Source organism: Ursus americanus, chromosome 34, assembly GCF_024610735.1.
Source record: "Ursus americanus isolate L20-20 chromosome 34, mUrsAme1.1.p, whole genome shotgun sequence".
Lineage (NCBI taxonomy): Eukaryota > Metazoa > Chordata > Mammalia > Carnivora > Ursidae > Ursus > Ursus americanus.
Window position 1 is genome coordinate 23,578,454 of NC_142160.1, and position 22,196 is coordinate 23,600,649.

The following is a 22,196-nucleotide window of genomic DNA, read 5'->3' on the forward strand; positions in this document are numbered from 1 at the left end:
ACATCGAGGGTAGTTTAATCCTTCCTGGCACACTGTGTCCTTCAATACCTTCTTTACAAGCGTGCCTGGTTTGGAAATTGTTCTGTAATTGGAAGTCAGCGTCACTGGGCAAGTGCACACCTTAAGCTCTTCACAGTGGCCTCCCGGCCTAATTAAACTGCAGAAATATTAAAGCAATTATTTGGGAGCACTTGCAGAATGAATGCATGTTGGTAATCTGTATAGTTACAGAGACCTTCTCACTCAGATCTAACTGCTTGGGTGTGCCAATTTTACCAATGAAATAAAAAAAAAATCAAAGTAAATTCTTCATACCCCAGGACTACAGTCTATTCTTCACTGAGACTGGAAGGCCTCTGCAGGGTCAGTGAATTTGTTTCTAAGCATAACTTCTGGATTGATGACAGAAATGCCATTTCTGCCCCCTCTCCGTTTGCAAGCCAGTGGAAAACAATAAAGAGAATAAGAAGCAGTAAGGCACATCCATCTTCATTAAAATTAGGAGATCTTCGTTATCTGGACCCATAATACTGTGTTTAAGAAAGGTCTTTTAGACTAGTGGAAACTGTACTGGTATGAAGATAGACTCAGAGAGAAGTATGGGGGCTTCAGATTTCCTGGGCAGGCTAGACAGAGTGCAGAATTCTTCGAAAGAGATGTCCCAGCCTTGTCTTGAAAGCAGCTCAGCGTGCGTGGATTCACAGCAACATGCTGTCAGCACCGAGTGACCTCAGACAGCGATTAAACAGACATATAGGAAGCACCCAGGCACCCCATCTTTGCCACCTCAGAAAACTATGGGTAGGTGGGTGTAGGATAAACTGAGGGGAACAAACAGCCCTCCAGCTTTTATGTTTGCTAAGGAAGAGTGGAGACATCACCATGTACCCAAAACTCCATTAAGTGGTTTCACTGGGAAGAGGGAAACTTTCAGCCAGTCCAGAGCCATTCAACATTCACAGGGATTGGTAAGGTTTCTGGACACAAGAAGCCCAAGTCATCACCAGCTCATTCATCCGGTCTGCACCCTTATTATTCTTTCTCCTATGGCTCAAGAATAATGTGCCCTCCTTCGTTCAAGGATGGAAACATTTAAAAAGAAATCAGCATGGGATTTATGTGAACGTGTTGCATTTGAAAAGAAATACCACATATATACACAGAGGTAGATGAATAAAAACACATTGGAAAGAACATATCACAAAGCAGGTAAAAATTAGGACACCATATTTCTCCAGGATGCACTCTGGCAACATATATTAATACCAAATATATACACTCACTTCAGTTCACCTAGGAAGCCACCTTATAGAATTGTACTGTCTGATATGGTAGCTACTAATAATTGAATTATGGAACTATTTCATATGTGCAAATGAGGACTAAAATTTTAATTTAAAAACTGATACTCATTTCAGTTATTGGAAAGTTTTCAGTGTGTTCGGAACAATGTAGGCACATGAATTTACTTTGCAACTATACATTTTATGAAATCTAAATACAGATCAATTATTGCCAATGAAAATATAGTGTCTTAAGATATGTTCTAAGTGTAAGATATATACTAGATTTTAAAGGCTTAGTTCAATTAAAAATAATATAAAATAATTCATTGAAATGATAATATCATGGATATGTTGGGTCAAATATATTATTAAAATTAATTTTACCAGTTTCTTTTTATGTTTTTAAAGTGGCGACTAGAAAATTTTAAATCACGTGTGACTTGTGTTATATTTCTATCAGATAGCTCTGCTAATGAAATAAAGCCACTAGTGTGTGAAATAAGTGGGCAGGTATTGTTCCAAGTAGCCAAAACCAAAACAAAACCCCAAAAAGTGGATGCTTGTCCTTAGAGGAATGGTTAATACACATATGTAATACGTCATGGACTATTATGAAGCCTTTGAAAAAAATAAAGTTTTGCCAGTGGACTTGAATATCCGCCAAGTATTGTTAGAGAAGAAGAAGAACTGTAAAGAAATGTGAGTCATCCCAGAATATCCCAGTATGGTAAAATAACCATACAGTCCTCAATAGGATATGTTTGTAAAACATGACCTGCACATGCAAGGAAAGTACAGAGAGCTGTATGTCAGGTCTTTTAACCTGGGTCCCCTGTATGTGGTGGGCCAGACACAGGGAAGAGGAGGGAAGCAAATAGAAAGAATACATGATGTGTAACTCCCTCCCTCTCCCAGCATATATATTATCTCATTTGTGTGGAATTGTACCCACACGCACACAGACTAGTGAGAAGGGAAGGACAGAGTGAGAACTGTATATAATGACTTGGTAGAAATGTCCAAGCTATGTTGCCAAGTGAAAATAAGTTGTATGTGATATTTAAGTAGACTCATTCTAGTTCTGTAGATGCAAGAAATCCTCCACACTCCTCTATATGTTTGGAAAAAGGTGTGTGTGTGTGTGTGTGTCACTTTTCATTACAAATGGTTATTACTTTCTGCAATTGAAAAAAGAAGACAACTTAAAAAACAGGACAGTAATTATTGTTTTCCTTGAAATAAAAGAGCTCAGAGAAGAGCTACAAACATCCAAAGAACAGTAATCACAACAGACAGAATTTGAAAATCAGTTGGCCAGAGAAGCACACTGGAAATAACACAGAAATTCTCTTAGAGAGTCTCAGGAATAAAACTAAATAGAAAGATGCAAAGAATTAAAAAGAGAAAAAACAGAAAGATAATAGCCACAGCAGACCAAAGAGAATCAACATATGAATAACTGGCACCCCTGACATACTATTGTCACACGCTTTTATGACAAAGAACATAGAGAACAGAGGGAAAAGACATGTAAATATACTTTCCTAAAATAAAGTCTAAATACTGAAAGGGCACATGAATTCCAAGAAGAATTTGATACAAATGACCAATAGTTAGAAATATCCTAGTACCTTGTACTTTAGAGATAAAGGGTCCTTTGGGCATTTAATTTCATCCTTCACCTCTGCTGCCACACACACACACACACACACACACACACACACACACACACACACACAATGCACGCACATGCATGCGCACACACAGAGACCAGTTATTTACATGTACATTTTAACAAATTGTGCATGAACAAGAAAGAAAGCATAACTAAAATAAATTACTTTGCAAAATCCTTTTCACATTTTTTCTTTCTTGTGAATCACCTTTTGACTCAGTCATTGGTGTTTGTATTTTCTCATACAATGTGGTCTTTGGTCTATTAAGAGAATTGGTGATGAGCATTTCATTAAAGAGCACCTTGCCATTGTCTCTGGAATTTTCTTTTGACACACATGAAATCTTATAACCGATTAAGGAAGGTTCTTCTTTGATACCCAGTAAGCAGTTTTGATGCTGATGCTTTCCTGGTCAATGGAAGTATTGGTGGAAGGTTTCAGATCTCAACCAGGACTTATTTTTCTCCCTCAGATGGTCCTTAAGTGACTTTTTGACCAAAAAGTAGTGCCATTTTCCAGTCTCGTCACCAGAAACATAGCCAAAGCCTACATGAGTAGGGAGACATGGATATCATGCATCCTTGTAGTATACCATGTTGTTTCTTCAAAATACTCACTATCCTTCCCTTAGACAGGATAATTCATCCATAGCCGTGACATCCAGCTTGTCGTATGATTAGCTTTGGGTAATGGAATGTAGTAGAAGTGAAGGGTCCTTCCTAGCAGAAGTTTTAAGAGCTACCTTTTTCCCCCTCCCCCCCCCCGACATACCTCACATAGTGGCTGCTTCTTTAGCCTGGGTCCTGGAAGTGAAGACAACATGAAACACAGCTAAAACTGACCCTCACTAAGCATAAGGTGCAAGGGAAAAATAAACTTGTAAGTCGCCAAGGTTTTTGGCTTATTTCTTATTGCAGCAAAATTTAGAGTAAGCTGACTGGTATAACTTTCTAAGCATACAGGATTTAAAACCTGGTTTTGGAATGGTCTAAATGCTCTCCTAAAGGACTCTTGATTTCTGTAGGACTTCCTCAGGGCAGGCAATGAGTGGGTGATGAATGACTGATCCTACTCCGTGTGAGATTCAAGTTCCAGCTGTTTTCTGTGAGCCAGGGTGAATGCAGTGACCTCCCCTGAGATGTGTTAGAAGTGAGCCACTCTGGGTGTGGCCCCGTTGTTGTGAGCCATCATTTAGACCTGTATTCTGGTAAAATGGCATAAAATTCTAGGGTCAGGAAACATCTTTGGGACTGGAGACAACAGGTCATCTTGAGATATCATAGTAGTTCTCAGTGGGGAAGGGTTTGCGGAAGGGAGGGAAGAAGAGGATGATGGTGTTGGAGATCTGAAGGGTTCACTCCTGTTTTTCCTCGCTGACTCCATGATGGAAATATCCATCTGTGAAGAATAGTGTTTTTTTTCCTCCCCAAAGCAGAAAATTCAGCATCTGTACCTAGAGTTCCATTGGAGAAGTAGCTGAACTCAAAATGCACTAGAGATCCAACTGCAGTTCAGTGTTGGTGGTGTCAACATTGTGCAGCAGCCCCTTAAAGAAGACAAGCTGTGGTTTCCTCCTGGGATGACCTCACCAGGACCGTTGACAATAGTGCTGGTGGAAAGCGGAATAAAACAGTTAGTTGAGCCTTAGAAGACAGAAACAGTAGATGAGCAGGAGAAGACACATTAAAAATAGCATAGGGCAGGTAGCTGATTGCCTCCCTCACTTTCAGGTTAGGGTGGTTAAGGACAGAGGTCCCAGAGAATTAGTGTTGACTCTCAAATCCTGTCTGGCCTCAAGGCCTCCCCCTATTTATTCCAGAATGAACCAAGAATCAATCCTCATAAAACACTTGTACATTAAGAAGGGCAAATGGGGTAAGGGCACAGGGTGGGAGTGGCCAGTATGGGTCCCTGGTGGCCCCTCATGCACTGTCGCCCAACATCACCATTGCCATGTCGTCAGGACAGTCTGCACTGCCTGATGCCCTTGAAAGACAGGCAGTACCAACTGACTAGTGCTTGGCTACTAGTTAAGGGCATGGACTCTGTGGCCAGAAAGACCTAAATTTTGTATCTTGATTGTGCTTGCATTCATTCTGCTTGGGAAAGTGGTATAAGCTTCTCAAGGCCCGATTTTTATCGAACGCTAAAAAGAGCAATAGTTCTTAACTTACATGGTTTCAAGGTTTAAATGAGCTAATTCATACAAAGTGTCTATCACAAAGCTGGGGGCTTAAGAAATGCTTGCACAACACTCACTAGTACTGTAGTGTCTAGTCTCAGCTGAGAAAAGTCAAAATGAAGGGTGGATTAGAATTGTTGCACAAGTTCTTATTTTTATCTTTTTAAAAGATTTATTTATTTATTTATTTGAGAGAGAGAGTGTGTGAGTGTGAGTTGGGGGGCAATGGGAGAAAGGGCCAAGCAGACTCCCTGCTGAGCAGGGAACCTGATGTGGGGGCTCAATCTCAGGCCCCTGGATCATGACCTGAGGCAAAATCAAGAGTCAGAGGCTCAACCGACTGAGTTACCCAGGAGCCCTACAAAGTTTTATTTTTAAACACAGAGTTATAAAGTTATAAAAAATAAGTGGATGGGGCCTTTAGGCCTAATTTGTTTATTAAGAATGGATATGAAGAAGCCAGACTCAAGGCTACAATACCTGTCCAATAGAGTTTGACAACAAGATATCACATCGGTTGTGTTTGCAGGTAGACTGGAGTTGAAGGCATTCTCTAAAATGCGATGGCAGTCGATGTCTACGGGGGTGCTGGAGAGTACTCCTGGAAGTGAAATAGAGTGCCATCCATTTTATTAATTAACAACGTTACCCAGCCCTCTTTCTGTTCTTAGCTTCTCCACTGTGCTCTGCACATTTCACTTTACAGTATAAGCCGCAGCTCTGCCTCTCGGCTTCGGCAACAGCAGATGCTGCATCTGCAGGGTGGCGGCATGGCCCCCCTGAAAGCTGCCATTTTGTGGGCTCGGGGACATAGGACACAAAAGACGGCGTGCAGTACCTGCAATGCAGGCTGTCATGAAGCAGGCGACGGTCCCCGCGATCAGCGCTCTCATTGCCCCTGAGGCGATATCACGTTTTCTGGAAGGAGCCATGGATGCTGGGACACATGGAAGTAGGAGATTAATGTTGAGGTCATTGATTGGAAACTCCAAATTCCCCACCTCTGAGAATTGTTCTGGGGCTGGGCATCTCAGGTGAGCAACTTGTCTTTTTTTTCCAAATTAACTGGGAAAGTCAAGATTCAAGAGCTTCAGGATGAGCTCCACATCCAGAGAAGGTCTCTGGCGGGGGAGGAAGGGAAGAAATTTGTCCACATCAGAAGGTCCAGAAGCTTCCATTCTACAGAAGAAACAAATCCCATGTTTTATTCTAAGTTTCACAGAGTGTCTGGAGGGCATGGCAAGGCAAATGGATTTCAAGGAGAGATCCAAGCATCTGCAACTCATCATCACTTCCATGCCTATGGCAGACATCGCTAATTTAATCACAGTATTTTCCCACTTGCCCTGGGCCTCAGAATCCTTCTTCAGGTGGCCATTACAAATCCACTGGAACTGGCATGCAAAATGAAACCTATGTGTCATCCCTGGGTAGGGAAGCACCAGTACATTTGAGCAAATTCTTCCTGAGGTTAGCTTGGGTTATACCTAGGAAAACTATATTGCAGAGCAGGGATAAAAAATAGACCCTAAAGGATTTACTACTGTCACAGGGCTTCCCCCCACCCCCGAAGCAAATAATGTTACAGAGCCAGATGGAGATCGAAAGTATGTTTATGTCATATATGTTGTTACAGAATATTCTTTTCACTTACTGAGTCCGCCGATCACTATTCCTAGGGAACCAAAATTAGCAAAGCCACAGAGAGCATAGGTGGCAATCGTCTCAGAACGAATCTGTAAATAAACATAAACACGCAGAAGTATACATGGTGTGACTCAGCTTAGTAAATCTGACATACTAACCAGGCCTCCTTTTCTGACTATGGAATCAGTATTGACAAGTGATTGTGCAGCGCATGGTGTCAAACACCTGTTGCTTCCTAGAATCTTTTTTCCCCCATCTCCCCTTGAATTTTGAGAGAGGGAAAGGGGCTGTGTGGATTTGGAGACTCTCTACAGAAGAGTTGGAATTGGTAGTCTTAACCTCTACAAATGCTACTTTTTGCCCAATGATAACTTCTCATATTCAATATGACCTGGCCACCTGTGCTAATGTGCCAGGCACAGTGCCAGATACTGACGGTATAAAATTGATCCCAGAAAATACATTACGTTTGACAATGGACTTATTTCGAATGTATAAAGAGCTGTTATAATTTCATATTAAGAAGACAAGCACCCAATAAAAATAGCTAAAGAGATTTCAGAAAAGACATGTAAAGGGCCAAAAAGCACATGAGAAGATGTTAGACATCATTCATCACCAGGGAAATGCAAATCAGAACAATAAGTTACCACTACAGATCCACGAAAATGGCTAAAAAAATGGACAGTAGCAGGTGTTGGCAAGGATGTGGAACAATTGAAATTCTTGTACGTTGTTGGTGGGAATGTAAAGTGACCCAGCCTGTTTATAAAGTACGAACAAACTTGGCAGTTTCTGATCAAGTTAACAGACACAGCCTGGATCACCCAGCAATAACACTCTTTGGAATTTTCCCAGGAGAAATCAAAACATATGTCCACAAGAAGACTGTATGTGAGTATTTATGGCAGCTATGCTCAAAATAGCTTCAAGCTGGAAACGACCCAAACGTCCTTCAACAGACAAATGGATAAACAAATTATGGATATCCACAAAATAAAATACTACTCTGTGGTAAGAAGGAAAATAATGGATGTAACAACATGAATGCTAAGTGAGTCCATTTGTATGAAATTTTGCTAGCAAAAGTAAAGTATAGTGAATGAAAGATGAGGCTGTCTGGGAATGAGGTGATGGGGGAGGGGTATTGTTGTCTGCAACTGGCCATGAGAGAAATTTTCTAGGTGTGATAGAAATGTTCTGCATATTCACTATAGATGAGGTTACACATGTGATGTAACAAAACTTGTATATACACCCAAAAAAGGACCTTTTGTTGTACGTAAATTATACTTCAGTGAAAAGGAATTATATTAGTAAAAAGGAAATTCAGAGATATCATAGGAGTTCCTTTCATTCTGGCTGTGGTGTGTGCTTGTCTTTCTTTGGTCCTCAGCTCTAACCATCTCATAGGAGTATTAGGTGCCCACTTAGCAGTGGGAGAAGGAATAATAGTCTTTTCACGGGCAGTCGGAAGATGGGAGGTGAATTTGTAGAAGTACGAGGATAGCCCTCTGGCTCTACTCTGACAGCCAAGAGGTATGCTCAGACCAGATCATTCTTTCTCAGGTTGAGGGACCGACCGCAGGACACTCAGAAGATTCAGTGGACTTTGTTGTTCACCAAAAGCTCACCCATCTGGCAAAGGCACCCATACAATTGAGGCAATAATTTTCTTTTCCAAAACCCTGAAAAAATCTATAATTTGGTTTAAAGAACAAACCAGGAAAATACTACATTCAAAAGTAGTAGTGCCTTTTTATCCCCCAACTAACTGGATTTTTTTAAAAGCTCACCTTCAAGACTCAAGTGGCCATGTTAAATTTTTTGTTGATTATAAGGCCCCTCTTCTCTTTCATGGTTTTCTCAGAATGCCTTTGTTGATATTTTCAATCAGCGTGCATATAGCAGGCAGGGGAAAAAATCATGTATTTGAGCAGTCCGCTGTTTCTGGAAAAGCTCATCCTCATTCCCTGCTCTCTCTAGTGCTTTTCATTTAGTTCGATTGGCTTCAAAGCCAGGCAGGCTTATTAAGAGACCGTGGGGAGGGAGATGGCACAAAGCACTTTAGATTCCTCTTTGCTGTTTCTGGGGATCTGTGGGAAGGGGATACACAGATGTGGCCATGCAGGGTTTTATAATAAGAGGGAAAGGAGGCTGAAATGATACTGCTCTTCCTTTTCCCATACATGTGCAGGAATACATGATGGAAAGAGCTCCACTGCACTGGGAAATGAACAATACATCATATAGCTCTCCTAGCGCCTGAGCAAAGGTGCTGTACGTACAAGGACAGTCATCGTAGCACTGCTTCCAATGGCAGAAAATCGGTAACAGTGCCCATCGACAAGAGACTGGTTAAAATAAATAACGGTGTGTTCATACTAGAGAATACTGTTTCACAGACACCGATGGGGAAAGGCACCCGAGATGTGTTATTACATGCGAAGAGCAAGGTGAAGGGCGTAGTGTGGTACAGGGAGAAGAGCTGAGTGGCAGAGAAATAAGGAGGATGACTTACTTTCCCTCTTGCCTTTTTATACCTTTTGGATTCTGTACCATGGTTTGTATAAATTAAGTGTAAACAAACGAACAGGCAACGTATTACTTTTATGCTAAGAAAGAAAAGATGACGGAGCAGAGAAGAGCTCATTCTGCGGACAATGTGCTACACACATATTCTGATCTGGATGGCACCGGGTTTGCCTCATAGACCCAGAGCTTACGCTTCGGTCATGTGGTGCCTTTTCCGGGACAGGTGGCAACACCCCCACCACTTGTTGGTTGGTAAACAAAAATGGCAGGGACTCATCCCCATTTTGTCGACTGGAAATAAGAAACTGGGAAAAACAAAATGCTTTTGCCATTATGACTCAACAGTAGCAGAAGCTCTTGGGCTCTTGTCTCCCTATAGCCTCTGTGGGTCTGCCTCTGGTTGGGCTCACCCCCCCACCCAAATCAGCCCTTCTGTTCTGTCTCTATTCTCATCGTAACTGTTCACAAACCTGCTTGGCACCGCCAGGACCACGAGCTTGCTTTGCTCATTAACAAAACAACTTTCTCCTGGCAACTGGTGTTGGGGATGGAAAGCAATTCACTTAATTTAGCCCATTGTTTCCTTTTGGTAAGGAAGCAGGCTGGTTTGTGGCGGCATCCAAACACTGAAGACATTTGGCCAAGCTCCACCGCATGGCCAGTTGGAGAATAAACATTTGAGAAACAGGCGACCTACAGAGCCACTGTTATCAGATGTGTGGGTCAAATGCCTCTGACCATAAAATATGAATCAGTACTCTCCTGGAGCATGCTGTTGTATTTGTAGAATATGTGGGAGTAAGTTTACATGTTTGGTCTTTAGGAGACCGGAAGAGATGGCGGTGGTGTTCAGTGGTAGGCAATCTCAATTAGAACCTTGGGCAGCATGCTTTTCCTCCCCTTTCCTTTTAAAGCCAAATACATGCCTAGAACATTCATTACAAATGGCTTGTTTCCATGAGCAATGGTGGTGGTCTGAAATGTTTGCCATTTCCCTAAGAGTTTCCATGTGTGTGACGATTCGGTTTTTCAGAAAAGGAAAAGCTGGAGACTTGGCTATAAAATAGGACCTAAGTCATGGCTTCGCCTGATCCCATCCAAGGCCAAGCAGACATGAGCATCTCCCTGGAGCCCATTTGCCCCGAAGTGCCGACATAGTTATAGGATGCTTGTCTCAAAAGTTTAGACCACAACCCAAGCTCTTCTCTTCCCTCACCCACTTGGAGAGTAGCAACTGTGTCTCACTATCTCTTTAGGACGTCCTAGGACATCTTGCATTTGGGCAGTTTCTCAGAGTTCATAGAATTTCTAAAGCTGGAAGGAAGAGATCTTCAAGATTATTAGACAATGAGCCCATGAGGGCAGAGACCTCATCACTTGTTCAATGCTGTAGCCTCAGTGCATAGATGCATTGCACATAGAAGGCGTGTAGGAAATATTTGGTGATTGATTGATTCCACTCCCAGCTCATATGACTCTAGGTTTAGATCCACAGCTCTCGAAAGTAAGTGATCACAGTAGTAAGGATTAGCTGTGTTGACACACACACACACACACACACACAGAGATTAATTCAACATAATGGAATATCATGAGGTGCTATGTTCACTACGGTTCCATGAGATCAGGGGTTTTTATTCTGTTTTGTTCTTGGAATTATCCCCAAGTACGTAGCCTCCTACACAGAAGCACTAGTGACTATCTGACGAATGTATATATGTCATAAAGAAGTGTATTCTGAAATCAACGTATTTACTCACCGACATATATTGCTGCACACCATCCACAAATTTGGGTCCAGCCTCCTTTCTTAAACTGATCAATTTTGAGAGGTGTTCATAAGCCACAAATTCATTGAAAAATGTCTTATAGCCTATGAGTTTAGCAACCATAAAGCTGTCTTGCCAGTCTACTCCCATCATGAAGGAAAAGGGCATGAAGATGTAGGAGCATATTATCTACAAAACCCAAAAACAGATACTTTATTAGAGCGGTGATTTGCTTCCAGTTCTTCTGCCTCACCCTTGCGACGAGATTTTTCCCAATCCCTCTGTGTCTCCTTTAAGCATAGAAATCCCTTCACATTGCCTCGCCCATCTCTATCCATGAGGAGTCAAGGTTGGCATTGGGTCATTTGAAGTCATTCCTGGCATGAGGTCGTCATTCTCTCCTGGAGGGTGATAAGAGATGGCGGGGGGGGAGCAGTGGTGGGAAGATGGGAGATACATGGTAAGTGTGTGCATTGTGTAAGAGTATACTACAGGTTGTCAGGGAAGGCAATTCACAAACCTATTTTATTTTTAAACAAAGATAGGCAGAAACAATGGAGAGAGATGATAGAATTTTACCTCAAAACTCAGTTGTGGGTAGTCAAACATGTTTCCAAGCCAGGACAGGGCTGCATTCACAAAAGACAACAGGGCCAGGAAGGCAATCAGATTCACAGCTATGTTTGCCACCAGGGGGATGGATGAGGATGCTCCCTGTGTTGCGGCTTCTAGGAGGTTCCTTGAATCACTTTATCAAAAAATAGCAATTCCAGAATTATCAAGGTGTTGTCAGTGGATGGACATCACAGGTATAGAAATGGCATAATCAGAGCTCATTTGGTTAGAGACACAAAACTCTCAGGCTCATGCCTTCGTCAAAATACCCAAATTCCATGAAATCATGATGGCATTGATAATTGCTGAGTGTAGGTGATGGACATATGGGTTTCTTTTTTTTTTTTTTAAGATTTTTTATTTATTTATTCGACAGAGATAGAGACAGCCAGCGAGAGAGGGAACACAAGCAGGGGGAGTGGGAGAGGAAGAAGCAGGCTCACAGCAGAAGAGCCTGATGTGGGGCTTGATCCCAGATTGCCGGGATCACGCCCTGAGCCAAAGGCAGATGCTTAACCGCTGTGCCACCCAGGTGCCCCTGGACATATGGGTTTCTAACCATTATACTACTCTGTTAGTTGGGGGGGGGTTAATTAAAAATTTGGGAAGTGGTAAAAACACTATAGGTTTTAAAAATTATATTAAGGTAGCTACCAGAAGATATTTATAAAATATTCATGATATAAGAACTAATAATTCAAAGAAGGCCTGAATATCTATCACCTCATTTAAGAAATGGAATGTCACCGTCACCTCTGTGTACTCCCCCTTCCTTAATCTCATCCTCTTCTCTTCAATTTCAGAGGTACCTGGCTCCCTAGAAGTTGCTTATCATTCCCTTTCTTTTCATTTTCCCATGTGTGTGCCTAAATTATATGTTGTGTAGGTTTATATATTTGCTTAACTTTGTAAGTGGAATCGCACTTTGACAACTTGCCTTTCACTGACTATGCCTAATACAAACAAGAGATGAATCTCGTCAACAGGCTCATTGATGGATTCTTTTATTGAATTAGATTCTATCCTAAACCCCTTCATCTTTTTCACCCTTTTTTCTTTCTTTTGCACAGGACAAAAGAAAATGAATTGATGAGGGGTTAAAGATACCTATATCACACCTTCATTCTCCCTATTATATAGGAAACTTCCAGAAATGGTTGTCCCATGGCTTTCCAATGGTCATAACTCAGGGCTCAATAAACACTATACCATATTTTAAATGAAATATCTACTTTGAACCGTTAAGGAAGTGTATTGATATTCAAGTATTTAGGAAGCTTTTCAAGTATTGAAAAGAGATTTTTTTTTTTTTTTGAAGTCTAGTGAAGTCTAAAAGTCACTGGGAAATTAAATTCACCTCAATACCATGATTCACCGTGCTCTCCGATGATCAACTTTTTGCTGTACTTTAAATTTGGACCCCCTCCAACTCCCCAGCTTGTATGAATTAGATGTCCCACTTACCCACTTTCCATTTTCATGGCGTTCTTGAGGGTTATTTTAGGTTTTTCTGTCTCAGGCCAAAAGAGTTTTGCCACGGCCAACGATGCAGGTGCAGACATGACTGAGGCAGTTAACAGGTGGGAGGCCGAAACCTGTGATTTCAGGAGAAAGAAGGTCAGCTGAGGTTTAGCTTTTCTGTTGTGTTCAGGATGAACAGCCCAAAAGCCTTACAAGGGAAGACAAGGGCAGAATTGAGCCCTATGCCAAAAAAGTGTTTCTTTGGAGGTTTGGAAGCACTGAGTCAGCCAAGCCGGCATCACCTTGAGAGTCACAGGGAGAAGGAGGAATTGGTGTTAATTGGCCACATCCTTTGGGGAGAAGCCCAACACCAAAACCCAATCATTTCAGAAGAGGATTAATCCTATGTAAGAGCTTCCAGATTCCTCTACCTCTCTGTGGACATTTTGAGTGTTTAAATAGTCCCTAAAGCCCATATTTCATTATACCATCAGTTTAGACAGGGGGTGCAGGCATGGATACACCCCCCTCTGTCTTCCTTCCGCTCTCTTGAAATCCGTGGTGCCTTGTATAATATTCATTTATCCAGAGTCCCTTTAATCTGTAAGCGATTTCTGTTTCCCTCACTGTGGGCCTGATTAAACTCTTTCCCCTTTCCTCCCCACATCCTTATTTTGTTTCAGGATTCTCTTCCCTGTATTTTCAGAATGCCAGTGTCTGTATCTCCCTCCCAACCCCCATTCCGGCCAGCACATTTCTGCAGGCAGAATTCCTACAGTGAGGGCAGAGTGGACCACCTGCAGGTCCAGTCAAGCTGCTATTCCTGAGATCTCTGTCACCCTTTTACTCTACCCTCTTCCTCTTGGTTGGCTCTCTGAGGCCCAGATGGTGTGGAGGGATGAAACTCACCTATCTTGTAAGAACCGCTAGCCACCTGGGTCCACAGCTGTGCGTTCTTCCATTTCTCCACTGGGGGTTGCGTCTGTGTGTGGCTTATAAGCTCTGGGCCTGGGGCACGAGCATCACTTATAATGTTCTGCAGCCCTGGGCCACAGATCACCAGCTCTCCAACTGGGTTGTACGTTAGAATGTACAGGAGGAGTTTTTTAAAAAATAGTGATGCCTGAGTCTTACCCCCAAGAGATTCTGGTTTAATTACTCTGTGGCATGGGCCTGGGCATTAGGGTTTTTAAAAAGTTCCTGGATGGTTCTAGTGGGCATTAAGGTTTGGGAACCACTGCTCTAAGCCACAGGTCAGAAAACTTTGTCTGTGAAGGGCCAGAGAGTAAACATTTTTGGCTTTTTCAGGCCACAACTACCCAACTCTGTAGCATGAAAGCTGCTGTAGAGAAATGAATAGAAGTAGCTGGTTTCCAGTAAAACTTCAGTTACCAAAAAGGCGGAGCAATTTAGTTTGACCCATGAACCATACTTGCTGACCCCTGGTCTAGACTGCCTTTACTAGTGACAGTAACAGTGGGTTTGTTGTTGTTGTTGTTTGACATATTTAAATGTTTGGCCAAAGTAACCTCATAATATGATTCCATTCTGCCACAGTTGGATATAATTCACATTTAGGTGGCAGGGATTTGAAAGCAAAGCCACAAAGCCCCGCAGGGTCACTCTACTCAAATGCCAAAGGAAGTGCGAAGGACACTCTTTTGGCCTCCTTATCTGGCAGCAGTGGTAAGAAAGAATGGATAACAGCAGCAAAGAAAGAAGAGGTTAAATTTTCCATAAATTTATCTTTAAACATTCTTACCCCAAAAGAAATATATGCACCTAACACACTTCCAGCTATGGTAGAGAACCCAGCAGTCATGATTGCATGGAGTTCAGACTTGGTGATGTGTGGTAAGTATGGTCGGACTAGCAGCGGAGACTCTGTCTGGAAACAAAGCAAGATCAGATTAAATGTTCCCTTTTAGATCTTAGGAAGGTGTGCCAATCTACTCAAGATTCCTTTTTTTCCCCCCAAGTGGAACCCAATGCAGGGCTTGAACTCACAACCCTGAGATCAAAATCTGGGCTGAGACCAAGAGTTAGATGCCCAACTGACTGAGCCACCCAGGTGCCCCAAGATTCCATTTTCTAAAGCAGTATCTCTTTCTTTCTTTTTAAAGATTTGTTTATTCCAGAGAGAGAGAGAGAGAGAGCATGTGCACACAAGCAGGAGGGGCAGAGGGAGAGAGAATCTCAAGCAGACTCCACAACAAGCACAGAGCCTGTTGCAGGGTTCAATCCCACCACCCCGAGATCACGACCTGAGCCGAAACCAAGAGTTGGTCTTAAAGCAGTATTTCTAAGTGTGAACCACAGACAGCTCCATCAGCATCACCTGGGAACTTGGTAGATGTGCAAATTCTCAGACTTACTGATTCAGAAACTCTGGAAATGGGACCAGCAATCGTGTTTGAACAAGCCTTCCAGATGGTTCTGATGCATATTCATTTGAGAACCCACACCACTGATGTCTGGGTCATTGAACTCTACGTCAGTGTGCATTACAGAGTCATGCGTAAAGTTTGCAGAGTTTGCAAGGCCATTCATACAAGATCCCCACCAGCCTAGGATTGGAGTCTGATGGCCAGGTATACTTTTCTAAGGTTGGAATACTGTTGCCCAAGTAACTGTGCCCTGGCCATGTGAACTGGTGATCTTCCAGCTTCATCTCGACAGACCATATACCTCTTTGCTTACACCGCAGGGAAATAGAGACTCAAGTATAAAAAAATACCGACAATAACAGGGACAGCTGCCCACAGGCACTTTCCTAATTGGGAATCAGACACCCCACTCTTCCCCTTGGGTGGAAAGGAATTAGAGACAGTGTAGTTGTAAGGGCTTGAATCCCATTAAGGAGGACAGGCGGCCTGCGACGTGGGGCTCTCCATAAATAATAGCTGTACTTTTAGCATATTAAGTATCAAATTGAGCACCACAGAAGCACGTATGCAATTTTACAATTTTCCCCTCATTATTTGTAATTGTTCTATAAGATTGAATGTGTTGAGCTTCACTTCATGGACTAAATAGAAACTCAGTACATAAGCCCTCTTACCCTGCAGGTAGGAGTAATCAAGTCAAGATGGTGTTCTAATTAGTCCCGAGAGATTTTATGACTATAATTATAACAATTTCAACTCCTAGGGAAGGAAGTATGGGCCCCGCCCTAAAGACTAGCAAGGTGGGCTTACCATTAAGGCTCAGCCTGCCCGGAGCAGTTGTAAGCCTCGGATTTGGGCCCCGCCCTAAAGGCTAGCAAGCTGGGCTTACCATTAAGGCTCAGCCTGCCCGGAGCAGTTGTAAGCCTCGGATTTGGAGCCGTGCGTTTCTCTGGGTGACTTGAATTTTGCTTCAAATCCAATTTCCTTGAGTAGTGGTGCTGGCAAGCATTCACACGTAGTTTCCTGGGTGTGTGATTCCATTTTGCCTGAAGCTACCTATTCTGAGTGATGAGGACGATTACCATTTCTTCCTTATCCACCCCTTAGGAATGCTGCTGTTTTGAAGGACACCCCTTGGCATCATATTTCCTTGCTTAAATAGGCTTCAGGCAAAGCACTTATCCGTGTGATGGATCAGAAAGATGAAAATGCTTTTGCTCATCAGCATTTTTCTTCAGGCCCAGCTGAGACAGACTGTTGGCCAGTTCAGACAAGTTGAGAATAAGCTCAAGTATTTATACAGCTGCTGGGTCATTGGTTGGAAAGTCTTTCTTGGTCTCTTTCATTACCACAAGCGTTACACCACAGAAAGGGAGGCTGCCTGTTACATCTTCGCAGCTTTAAGATAAGTGGTGAACTCCATTTGAGTGGGTGACCTGGTAGCCTCTGGAGGGTGGGTCAGAGACCTCAACGATTCAATCAACTCAGGAAAGATTGGTTGAGAATCTATACAGGAGAAGCCCAGTGCTTTTTTTTTTTTTTTTTAATTTTTTTAAAGATTTTATTTATTCGACAGAGATAGAGACAGCCAGCGAGAGAGGGAACACAAGCAGGGGGAGTGGGAGAGAAAGAAGCAGGCTCATAGTGGAAGAGCCTGATGTGGGGCTCGATCCCAGAATGCTGGGATCACGCCCTGAGCCGAAGGCAGACGCTTAACCGCTGTGCCACCCAGGCACCCCTAGGAGAAGCCCAGTGCTTTGATAAAATGATTCCATCTTTCCTCCTCTCCATAAACTTTCAAGAACCCAAACTGGACACTAGGGCACTGGGACACTCGGAAGGGATCTCTCTCGTACACTCTTTCTCTCTCTCTGGAATCTGGACATTGTCAATGCTGGGGGTTCCTTCTTTTGACACCCTTTCCCCGACACTACAAAACAATAATACCGTTATATTTCTTATTCTACTTTCTAGGAAGAGTATCCATTTCAACAGATGTTTTGTTTTGGTTTTTTTTGAGATTACAACTTACCTGTCCAACGAATATATTGCCAGCAGCAACTACGGATTCAATAGGAGATGATCCCATAGTAACTAGCATTACCCATCCAACCTAAAAGGGGACAAGGGACAACGTCAGTGAAGAGCTGTTTGTATATGCAACTTCAAAGTAGGGATGAAACTCTTTGGAGGAAAATGCCTTCCACCATTGTTGGCAGGCCAGTGATGGAGCTAAACGTGAGTGTACGCTATCTAGTCTACAGAGCAGACCCAGCCAATTCTCCTATGTGAATGGTAGGGCTGAGTCATTGTATATACTTGGAATTCATACATTCATTACACAAACGATTGTCTATTGAAACATGGTATAAGTGTATGAAATTATAATAATTGCTAGCAGTCATGACAAGCTTCACTGCATTCCAAGCACTGTTTTATGCTCTTGATCCAGGTAATGCATTTAATTATCATAATAACCCTTTGAGGAAGGTCCTGTGATCACAGCCATTTTATAGAAAAGGAATCCAAGGCACGGAACAGTTTAGTTATTTTGTCTAAGATCACCCAGCTAATAAGCAGTGGGATGTCGTGGAGGGTTAGCCTTTTCTACTAAACTCTCAAAGGAACATGGTTTGTGGTCCCACTTCTGCACTGGCCCTTCCAGCTAGAGACTGTGGTGCCCACTTCAGGATGGAGACCTCCTGTTGCGTTCTCTCCTTCCTTTCTGCTTAGACACGAGCACAGCAATTCTGAACGTTTAAGTCCACAATCAGAAAATTATGGGCCCTGGCACACTCTTGCTGAAATTCTGAATTCTGCTGCTGTTCTGGTTTCTCTCTCTCTCTCTCTCCCTCCCTCCTTCCCTCTCTTTTATGTATTTACAAGGGTCAAAGGAGGGCTACGGCTGTGCCCAAACCCTGTATGCACTGCCCGGCTTGTGTGTGCATTCAAACTAGCTTACACATTTCCTCATGTTCCCATTTAACACAAGTGTCATACAACTGGCAGTGCTGGGGTGGCAGGAATGAGATGAACTTTTGGGACCTTTTTTTTTTTTTTAATTTGTGTATGCTTATCAAACTCCCCCAGAAATGCAAAACAGCTTCTGCTTCTTGCTTGAATCCTCTAACAACTCCTAGAACATCCACTTTTGCAATGTCCCGAGGAGAAGCAGGGACTCTGTGTACGGCACAGGGAAGACAGCCAGGATGAAGGAAGGATGCTGTTCTCCCCAAAGGTATCTGCTCTGCTGGAGTCAATTCTTTGGTTAAAGAAGTAATTACTAAGGTTTTATGAAGATAGCCAGTAACCACTGACTGCGAGTCAAAGCCCCATTAGACGCAAGTAATGAATCATGGAACTTTACATCAAAAACTTGGGATGTACTGTATGGTGACTCACATAACATAATAAAAAAATTATTATTAAAAAAAAAAAGCCCCATTAGAAGTCCCTTAGGTAAAATTGCCTCCAGGGCTGCATGTAGGATTTTTTGGTTGGGGTCTAATAACGGGCTGGAAGAGGAGGTGGTGGTGAATCTTGGTGCAAACAGAAAGGCACTTCGGGAAAACCTGGAAAAGGCATTTAAGACTTTCTCCCTGAAATAATGGCTGTACACCTGTCGCCCAATCCCTTCAAGTCCCAGTACCTTTCTAATGATCCACTGCATCAGTCCAAGGTAATAGAGCATGGACATTACGGTGCTGAAGAAAACCACGATGGGCAGGACCTGGGGGCGAGGTAGGGGCATGAAAGCAATCACAGGTTGATGTTGGCCTCAGTAGGATTAGTAGAATTCAGATCAGGTCTCTTTTCTGCCTCCTTATTCCCGCCGACACATCATCAAAATCATCATCATCAATGTCATTTTGAACTAAATGACACTTTAGTCAGGCAGCGCCCCCGTCTGCTGTCTCTTCTTTGAATTTGCTCTGGATAAGCTTGAGTATATTTCATAGGAAACCGGACATGTTCGTTTCTCTTTGATGATCTTGTCTTACTGTGGTTTCTCAGAGAAGGAGTGCAGTTTCAGGGGAATTTGTAAGCACTAGATCAACAAACTGAAGGCCACTGGCAGATATTCTTGAAGTTCTGATATTAAACAGCCTCATTAGCAGAGGATCCTTTCAAAATGGAGTGTGAGTAGCCTCTCAGGTCCTTACTGATAGAGGCTTCACAGATTCGATACAGCACGGTAGATGCTTACACACACTGCCTCCCACAGAGCAAGCACGCATCCTTTAACTCTTAAAGTAATAATTATTTTACTGATAGAGTTTTTTTTTTAATCACGAAAAAAAAAAAAAAAAACTTGGGAAACTAGTTTGCTTCTGTGATACCACCATGGTCTTTTTCTGCATCCTGTTTCCCTGGTGCTATTTGGGTGTCTTCAATGCAGCCTGTGTTTCCACAGTGAACAGTTTCTACCCTGCAGAGAACACACAGAGCTGGGGGCTGGGTCCCTCCACACCCCTACCGATCTGTACCCCTTCCCCTCTGTTCTCCCAGCTAAATGACCAGGGACAGGCTGCCACCAGAGGCAGAGAATGACTGGGGACAATTTGTACAGGATCTGATTTAGAAAAATCTATTAATAATATATATTAAAAGACATTTTGTGCCATTATTCAGAGCTCAGCCACTTATGTGCTTTTATTGGCTTTAATGGGCAAGCAGAGCCTTCCTGAAAGCTTCGGGGAATTAAAGGAGCTTATCTCTTGAATGTTCCCACAGGGATTCTGCTTTGTCAGAAAGGATGGAGGCCACTGCTCTGGGGAAGAGGGAGGTGGTGGGTGGGTGGCTGGGTGGGTAGGAAATGTCTAAAGACTCTGGTGCAGTTTGGGCAGCAAGTTATGCCTTCCTGGTGACTTTTCCCAATTCTGGGTTCAATTCGTGATATGAGCATATTTCTATCTCAGTTTGTAACTCGGCACCAAAGCATCAAATTGACAGTTTAAAAAAAAAAGAGCAATTAAATAACAGATTCATCATAAATGTTGACCTAACTGAAGCCGGGGTAGTTTGGAGGTAAACTCAGAGTCCCTACGTGAGAGAACAAGTTAGAAGTGTGGGAACAATAACACCACAAAAAAAGAATGCTGAAGGAAAAGCCGAATTCATCTTTCTGCCTCATCAACAAGTATTTGTAGGGTCTTCACAGGGGAATGTGAGCTTCCTGGGGCTTGTGGGAGTGCAGGGAGGCCAGCCTGACCTTTCCCCTGAAGCATAATGTCCCTCCTTCGGTTGGGAGAAGGCCCAGACTCCTGCCCACTGCACTGAAGGGAAGACAGGAAAGGTTTAGCATGGAGATGGCTCTGGAAGAACAGTTTGGTGTGGGTGAGCAGCTGTCTCCTTTTGGGAGACGGAGGGGGTTCCTGAGCACAGAGCTGTCACTGATCCCGGCCCTGGAAGCCATCGGTGGCCATATGCCTCATCGTTGCCAGCGATCAAATGTTCCTTTCCCTGATGCCTCAGATACTATTATCCCATATGAGTTTTCAGAAGTATCTCAGGCAATGCTAGGAGCCCCCTCAAAAGTATTTGTATATTTCTGACTTCCTCTAGATGTTTCCCTCCATGCTATGGTAACAAAGTAAAATGTTTGCAATCTACTGACTTCAGATAAAATCTGATAAATGGAAAAAGGCAGTGAAGTGCTATCCACCTATGACATGCCCGGCAGGTGTATATCTGGTTTCTGGTCAGTTTCTATCAGAACATCAGCAAAGACCCAGGAGGTACTGAAAAGGAAGTAACTACTTCGAAATGGGATTTGGCTTTACCTTAAATGCAAATAAGTGTTCTGCGTATGTCTCACCGAAGACAAACTCAGCACCAGCGTTAGTATATTCCAAGAAGGTCTGCGTTAAAGTAAGGAAAACAGACGATCATTACAACCACAGAATTGGTGGTTAGAGTCCGCAGGACCTCCCCGGCTCTGCAGAGGGAGAGCCCAGCAAACTTGCTGGTTAGACGTGGAAGGTAAATTTTCATAGCTTTCCCTGCTCCAGTGGATGGCATGGAAGTAGATTTTTGAACTATACCTGCATACAGATTTCTCGTCATTTGCGACATTCAGTCTGACTCCAGGACGCTCAAGAAGGAGCCAGGTGTGTCAATTTGTTCCAGCGAGCCATAGATGGCACACAGGGGGCACTAGTTAGCACTCGATGCAAAGAATTCTGTTTCTCTGTTTGTGGAACCATCTTAGAAGTGTGACACTTCTGGGGCAGGATGAAAGGGACAGTCTGGATAAGGGAGTGAGGCAGTGGATGATATGGGGAGGGACAACTGTAATATTTATAAACTAGACAGATTAATGTATTCTACACAAACAAAAATGTGGCTCAGCTCGTGCAGATGAAGGAACTTACTTCTGACGTGTCTTGAGGATTATATCCAAATGTCAAAAACACTTAGAAGCAAGATATTCGTTTGAACCCAACTTACCTGAACTTGTTGGCCCAACCAATCGAAAGCCATAAATCCAGGTTCAGTCCTCAGGATTAAGAGCCCAAGAAGAAACTGTAACCCAATTCCCCAAAAGACAGGCCTCCAGTAAACCTATGCAGAAAGATGAAGACATAGAGCTTACTAGAAAAGGAATGCTAAGCTCAGCATAGACACCCAGAGGGTCA

General features: G+C 42.9%; 1 protein-coding gene across 1 annotated transcript in view; it reads right to left on the bottom strand.

Annotated features, from left to right (window-relative positions):
* Positions 1-3,103: 3,103 nt before the first annotated feature.
* The window catches only part of SLC28A3 (solute carrier family 28 member 3), a 49,796-nt gene continuing 30,703 nt past the window's right edge, over positions 3,104-22,196 (bottom strand). Inside the window, exons 7-18 of the mRNA XM_045780923.2 lie at positions 22,009-22,122; positions 21,342-21,419; positions 19,208-19,288; positions 17,591-17,671; positions 14,934-15,059; positions 13,175-13,305; positions 11,675-11,843; positions 11,087-11,284; positions 6,799-6,880; positions 5,983-6,081; positions 5,625-5,745; positions 3,104-4,571 (exon numbers count right to left, since the gene is read on the bottom strand). Coding sequence (XP_045636879.2) covers positions 4,445-4,571; positions 5,625-5,745; positions 5,983-6,081; positions 6,799-6,880; positions 11,087-11,284; positions 11,675-11,843; positions 13,175-13,305; positions 14,934-15,059; positions 17,591-17,671; positions 19,208-19,288; positions 21,342-21,419; positions 22,009-22,122 — 1,407 coding nt within the window. The 3' untranslated portion in view covers positions 3,104-4,444. The remainder of the gene's footprint in view (positions 4,572-5,624; positions 5,746-5,982; positions 6,082-6,798; positions 6,881-11,086; positions 11,285-11,674; positions 11,844-13,174; positions 13,306-14,933; positions 15,060-17,590; positions 17,672-19,207; positions 19,289-21,341; positions 21,420-22,008; positions 22,123-22,196) is intronic.